At 42.9% G+C, this 7,252-nt stretch overlaps 2 protein-coding genes across 2 annotated transcripts in view; one reads left to right on the top strand and one right to left on the bottom strand.

The window, feature by feature from the left end:
• T265_06434 (hypothetical protein) overlaps positions 1 to 957 on the bottom strand; it is a gene marked incomplete at both ends in the record, with an annotated part of 7,240 nt that extends 6,283 nt beyond the window's left edge. The window contains one exon of the mRNA XM_009171692.1: positions 870 to 957. Within this exon, the coding sequence (XP_009169956.1) occupies positions 870 to 957 (88 nt within the window). The remainder of the gene's footprint in view (positions 1 to 869) is intronic.
• Positions 1 to 6,679, top strand: part of T265_06435 (hypothetical protein) — a gene marked incomplete at both ends in the record, with an annotated part of 21,148 nt that extends 14,469 nt beyond the window's left edge. The window contains 4 exons of the mRNA XM_009171693.1: positions 872 to 1,066; positions 1,102 to 1,197; positions 6,187 to 6,279; positions 6,315 to 6,679. Coding sequence (XP_009169957.1) covers positions 872 to 1,066; positions 1,102 to 1,197; positions 6,187 to 6,279; positions 6,315 to 6,679 — 749 coding nt within the window. The remainder of the gene's footprint in view (positions 1 to 871; positions 1,067 to 1,101; positions 1,198 to 6,186; positions 6,280 to 6,314) is intronic.
• Between the last annotated feature and the right edge of the window lie 573 nt (positions 6,680 to 7,252).

Below are 7,252 nucleotides of genomic sequence, written 5' to 3'. Positions count from 1 at the left end.
GTATCATAGCAGCAATGTAATCCTGGTGCTAAATCTACCAGGGTACTGCCAAACCAATTTGGGGTTTCAGCAGCCTGATGGGTACAGCATCAGTCTAACACAACAGGGACCGCTACGCCTGTAGACAGAATATACGGGAGACAAATGAATTGTGCACAGACTGAATCTACAGAATATACGGGAGACAAATGAATTGTGGACAGACTGTGAATCCATCGACCTCTTAACAATGAACCTCCTCGGTGCTTTCATCATCCACACATAACCAACGGGGTCAATGTTCAACCATTTCCTTCTGTTCAAGATCCATATGAGCTTCCACAACTGGAATCATACCTGTAGAATTTGTAGCCTGTCAATTGTTGTTGATAAATTGCAAGTATCCGGATTCACTTATCAGATCGTACTTCAATCCACCCTGTCCAGAGGAATCTGTTCTCCTGGTACTGAAAAGTACTGCATCCAACTGGTTCTCAAAGAGAATGAAGTATCAGTTAAAATAAACGGAAATCCTAAAAACGCTGTAGACCGTATGCAACTCGCCGGCGACCTAATCCATTGGGTGTTTTGAAAATATATGTCCTATAGAGTTTTCGAGATGTCCGTTACCTCATCCTCTTTGAACTCCGACCGATTCCCCTTTTTTATTGCGCAGAGGACGAATTCTTTACGGCCAGGCTGGTTAGAGTACATTCCGATAAATACATTAGGATATCCATCACCTTTCAGACACTTACGGGCATGGGCTGCTTTTATCCTTTATCTCTCTTGAGGAGACGTTTGGTCAACTGATATAGAATGTAAAAAAATCCAAACGCCTAAACAAAATTTTCTGCTAGGTAGGCTTCGAGCTTCTTTATCTTATATACAGCTATCAGATGCTATGGCGAAATGGCTCAGTGGACAGAGCGCGAATTTACTGACCGAAACGTGCGTCATTTGGGGAACGTGCGTCATTTGAACCCGACCTGTGTCTCTCGACTCGCCCTATCTAGGCTTGGACAATTTGGCAGTATCCCAACCCTCGTGCTTCCTTTGGGTGGCATGGCAGATAGGCACCGAAAGGGTTCTACAATTTAACCCTTTTCTTCATTTCCTCAGATGCTATATGGTTAAGCAATCTATCTTGGCAGAAAGTCACATTGATTGCTATTCCAAGATCGTTTCCCTTTTCTTCATTTCCTCAGATGCTATATTGTTAAGCAATCTATCTTGGCAGAAAGTCATATTGATGGCTATGGGTGCAGTGTCGGAGTAAGCCAGAGTAGTCGACTAAGCAGTTTGTCTATGCACGTACTCAACTTTGTTGGCATCGGCCGTCGTCAGCAGCTGACCTTGTCTAATATGCGTTTTTGGTTGCCATGATTGGTTCACGTGATGCACGACGTGTCGACATTTGTCACTTGCTCACACGCACTACTGCCGTCCGGGTCAGCTTCATTCTCTGTCACCGCTGCCTGGTAAGTTGGACAGTAAGCAACACGCTAGTCTGCCAAACAGTCCGGCAACACAACAGTATCTACACCATATGTGTAGTATCGGAGTTCTCAGAAGAGTGGCTATACGAATCTAGGTAAGTCAGCACAAATTCACGATGTATAATCAGAAGGTAACCTACCCGGAGCTGTTTTCGGTTCATTGGACTTGCACAGGCTGGCAGGACAGCATTCTGTAGTTACTCATGAGTGAAGCAGAAGGGACGTGATTGTTGGCGTCTTAAAAAACAAACTAACGGAATTCGTACACCTGGTGTGATTCTGCAGGAGGGATATGCGGAATAGGGAATATGTCATATCACCTAAGGATTTCATAACGCTGTCCCCTACGAAACAACTCAAAGATTAGAGCTGGCATCTACTGGACGTTTCTACGAAAAAAAGGGACGTTTTTCAGTGTTGATTAATAAAACTGATTCTGTTTATATGCCAACTAAGCTTACAGATTCAGCCAAATGGTTTGTTTTACCACTGCAAACGCTGGAAGCGAAAACAGGAAATCAAATCAGTTTAATGCAAAACCGATATCATAATAAGCAATGTAATCGAAACCAGATTGCTGTGGAATTAGTCTGTTGTGGTTTCGGCAATGTAGACGTAACCATGGCTGTTTAAATCCGTCGTTTTAATAATACCAACAACCAAACCTGAGTTACCGGGACGGGGAATTTTCACAAAGTCATTTCACAGTACCAAGTAGTTGCACTTTGGAATGACTGTGTTCCGTTTGGTTTGACCTAATAACTATCGGACAAGTGTCATTGCTTTGCTAGTGTACTGTATTAACTTCGGTTGATACCGAACAGCATACTGCACATAATAAAAGTCAATGAATCGGAAGTCCTCTCACTTTTGAGCAGCTTCCGATACGTGTGGGTTTTGGAACATAGGTAATTTGAGCTCCTAAACCCTTTGCATGCAGGGGTTTCTTCGTCTAGGGCGGATTTTGCCTTCCTTAATAAAATGGTCTAATCTTTTGCAAGAGGTCTGCTTTATGCAGAGTTCCTCAAATGGGAATTTTTCAGTTTTAACATCAAATTCTCCTTTCCTTGTGACTGTGATCAGAGAAACTTGAGCTACTTTTCAGTAGCGAATAAGCATCCTCAAATGTGTTATAGATTTGAAAGTAACTGACAACAAAATTTTGGAAAAGCACGTTGCCATCTTGTTCTTTGTCAATGAGTCCGAGCACGTACATATTTCCTATCACAGTTGGGAATGGTTTTGTGGGTGCCACGATATGTTACTCGTTCAGTCGACAACTGAATTTGGCGCGTACTTGGCCCTGAAGAGGGTGGCATATGATATCCCCATTTTCAAGCTAGACAATAATGTTGACCGGAGCTTCAGATTGTCGGCAAATTTCAAGTCACACGGCTCGGTGATTTCGGGTGTACAAGTGCATCTTTCTGCCCTAGCAACGTTTTGTGGATTTTTAATTATGCAACCAAATCTAAGCTTTCACATGACGTCCGATCTGGTCGATTTTGTCAAGATTTTTACTGAGCAGTCTATACGCTCGCCAACCATCGACCAGTTCAATCGACAATGGATAGTACGAAGCAAGTTCTTTGGATGTCTCTAGCAGAAGTTTCAGGCTGGAATTTTTTCAGCTCATCTGCTTCCGTCTAGAGCTTGAATCGTCCTTAAGTACCTAAAAATGATAAGCACAATCGTCAAAGCGAACCCTAAAGTCATTTAAGTCCTTTCCACAACTTACCAAATTCACTGCATTACTAACCTTTTTTCCAACTGGTTCCGTAAATCTTTCGTTAATTAATTTTGTATGGAGAGAGTTTTTTTGTTCTTTTGGGCCTTGGACCAACGCTGTTCTTAAGAATTTGCATTGCTTACTGATAATTTGGTAGGATCTCGTGGGGCTATGAATCAGCCACCAACTGCTTCAACCTTGTATGGTTTTGCGGGACGTTTCAGCATATCTGGGGTCTCGTGAAGCATCAACCAGTGAAACAATGTCTGTTAATGGCCTTCCAGCTTTGCGAAGGATGTTTCACAGCCTGAAGAAATCATAAGTTTGATGAATTGGCAGCCTTGTATGGTTTTGCCTGACGTTACCGCATATCTGAGGTCTCGTGAAACATCAACCAGTGAAGCAATGTCTGTGAATGGCTTTCCAGCTTTGCAAAGGATGTTTCACAGCCTGAAGAAATCAAAAGTTTGACGAAGTGACGTCAGACCCGGCGACACTGGTCGTGAACTTAGCCGTGACTCATTTGGTGGCTGGTATGTTTGTCTCAAGACTCATCGAGTGTGCTGTGTACGTCAATTCACCTCTAGAAGAACTTTCCGATGACCTATAATACGTAGACAACGTGATACTGACTTTGGACAGCGTCATGGTGATCATCATGTCCTCGAGAGAATGGCGTTTTCCGTAATTTTTGAAAGGCTTTTCTCTCGTCCAACTCTGAAGTGATATTATAGGACTGATCAACACAAGAAACCATTCTAATAGTGGATTTGGTAGCTAAGTGGCCACAACCGTGTTATTCATACTAGAGCGTTGTTTATAGACATTCATGGCCTTGACAACCACAAGAGAATGTACAAGAGAACGTGGGTCTTCCTCAGACCGCGTGTGTAAATACGCCTGGGTATGCCTTCTTGTTATATTAGTGTAGAACGTGCAGTCTCGGAATAGAAAACACCAATAAGTTGGTCATTGTTGATCGCCCTTGTGTGAGAAATAATTCCCTTTATCTAGGAGAAGGGTGTGCGTCATCAAAATTTTAGTAATGAACTGATTTTTTAACCTCTTAGTTCACTTAAGACCAACTACACTGATACGTAATAAAAGGTCTAAGTTGACTGCTTCCTCACAGACGTAGCCTTTGCGAGGAAGGCTCGGGAATAAAAAGCCCTAGGGTCAAGGAATAACACCGCCAATGTATGAATTCAACTGTTGCTCGGTTAGAAGCGTGTACGTTTTTTCGGATATCCAAGGGACTAAGAACGCTTTCCAAGATGGCACAGATTCCGAACCGGTGGATCGCGTGGAAAAGGGTCTCACTTCATTTTTGGTAGTCGGCTTATTCAAGTGCTGACGCCTCTGCTTGTTGGGATTGGAAGTAGGAGACTCTATTTCTATCCTTTGATCTCAGAGCATGACTCACAGGGCGGTAGGTGTGGACAGAATGTTGGTTTACATAGAGTAATACATAGGAGTGTGACTGTCATTACTATTGTACATAGCTGACATTTTCGTGCAACACCAAACTACTGATTTCTCTTTACATTTCCCGGATGGATTGATGCGCTGTATGTCAGTGTCAATCTTTAAGTGGTCGAAAAGTCTCGGTTTACAGGACCAGCCGATCAACATCCTGTCTTCCCTCCAAGGAAGGTAGCAGCATTGCGTCAAAAATGTTGATATTTTTGTCACGTTTCTGTGGAAGAACTAAAAACTGCCTCGTAACATGGCTGAACAGTTTAATGTACAGCTATTAGTCGGGAGGGCGGTTGTAGTTCTATTACGTGGAACAAACTACCAACATCTGTTGTGAATTGTGGTAACCTCGAGACTTTCAAACATTCGCTTGACGAATACATAAGATCTCACCCAACTTCCCTCATCAACATTTGAGATGCAGATTACAAACAATAGAACATATATGTCATATCATTCCGTTTATCTGTATACATACACACACACCAATATCCTTTGGTCATTGTAAAGCAAAATGCTTTTTAGACCAATATAACCTTGATTTACCTTGATTTGATTATTTCCAATGAGTTTGAAACCGTCTCTAGTACTTCTTAGCATTTTGTCATAGGCTGATTTCATTTACAGGATAAAATCTCCACCAAAACCCATACGCATGAACCAGGGGAATAACCCTTCTCGCTCGTTCTGCAATGAAACAAGGTGAGTGCCTAGAGGCTGAAAGGTTCTAATAGTTAGATTGGCTTGCAGATGCAACTGTTTATGCCGATTTCGTACGTAACTGTGTGGATTCCAATAAGTATGCAATGTACCACGCGTTTACATCGGCACTATATTCCTCATCGGACAAGGTTTCCGAAACGTGTGGCAATCAACAACCACGGAATATTGTAAGCCTCGGTTTCAGTTGAACAAACTAATCAGTTTCAGAAAGAAGCAGTTTTAATTGATCCACCTGGTGCGCAACCTGTTTACGAAATGCGTTGGGGAAGATAAGCAAAAGGACAGGTTACGTTTGCAATAATCATTGAACAAAAGGCAGCCGCCATCGAGCTTCCCAAATGACTTGAATAGGAGCGTGTATAATTTCGCTTTGGATAAAGCACCGTTCGTAGGGTTTTCTCGAACATTTATTTTCACAAACACAGGGTTTGGTAGCTGTTTATGGTGACGCCGTGAACATATTCAGTCAATAAAGTCTACCAGAGGACATAATCCAAGTCAATGGTAAACGGGCGAGTTTCTTAAAAAAAACGAAAAAAATCATCACTACAGCAGTGATACTCTTCAACGGGAAGCAGTTAGCAACTAAGTTGAAGCAGTCCCACATGAAAACACTGTATTCCAGTCGTCACCGAATGATCACCGTTAATTTGATGAAAAAGACCTGAAAAACAGTACAAAGCAGCCTGGAAAGCAGAGTTATGGAGCCACATATATCTTGTCTATCTGTACAAGGCTTGCGCTTGTTTGTTTGTTTGTCATATCAACATACGCCCCGAGGGATTCCAGTTGAGACTGAAAAGGACGGGTTTCATCGAGAATCGTCGCGAATGCTTTGGTCGGCAAGAAGTACGGACACAGTAATCCCGGCAGGTGGGTGATATGGGTGCTTAGTTTGGGCGACTAAGTTCGGAAGAAGCAAAATCAGTTGCTACATTTGCAGCCGATGCTCAGTGTATGGATAGCCGGGAACGACTACTTCGGTTGTATGCGAACCAACGTTTATTCCTGGAAAGTACTAACTTCTAACACAAACGCTCACATTGAGTCAATTGGAGGCTACCAACCGCAAGATAGTCATGGGCTTGATTGGACCATACAGCTATCAGTTACCGATGGACAGCCTCAATCAATTATCACTGTTCTTTCTGGGGTACGCAACCTGATTCTGATAATTTCATCGTCTGCATCCGGTAAGCAGTTAGCATTCAACCAGCAGTACGTGTGCCGAAGCCGGGCAGCTCCATTCATTAACTTCGACAAGTTTCAGTAGCTCAAGCTTATCGAGCCGACCCGGTTATAAAGCTGCCAGAAACGCACAGTTATGAAGAGCGTCAATAGAAGCCGGCTCAGAACTGTTTGTTCAAGCCATATGACTTGACTTAATGAACAGTGGATATCATCGAGAACAACAGACCTTATTGCGGCCAAAATGATCATACCAGCAACTAGCAGCAGTGACGCAGCACGCAGATCCTTGAAACATCGGATAATAAAGAGCTTGAAGATTGACAGAGATTGCTGGTGGATTTTGAAGGCCAAGGAGATGGAGAATCTTTCACGTAGACAACAGCATCACTGTATTTCAACTGCTGCGGTCGACCGGTTTAAAGATGTGTCAGAAAAACGATATGGGAACAAAACGGTTGTCTTGGGCGATGAACTGAACACTTCGAGGAACATTTCGGTTGCTCTCCTTCAACACAACCACTGGAATAACACAGCGGGCCTAAATGTAATATCGACAACAGCACGCTAGCGACAACCGGTAATTCAGCGTCAGATAGAAATCATACAAACCAACGAGGTACCTGAGTCTGGTGATCTGTACCCCGCACACTTCAAA

The sequence above is a fragment of the Opisthorchis viverrini genome (genome assembly GCF_000715545.1).
Source record: "Opisthorchis viverrini unplaced genomic scaffold opera_v5_132, whole genome shotgun sequence".
Classification (NCBI taxonomy): Eukaryota; Metazoa; Platyhelminthes; class Trematoda; order Opisthorchiida; family Opisthorchiidae; genus Opisthorchis; species Opisthorchis viverrini.
The sequence above is the reverse complement of the archived record's forward strand: the minus strand, read 5'-3'. Positions and strand labels throughout refer to the sequence as shown.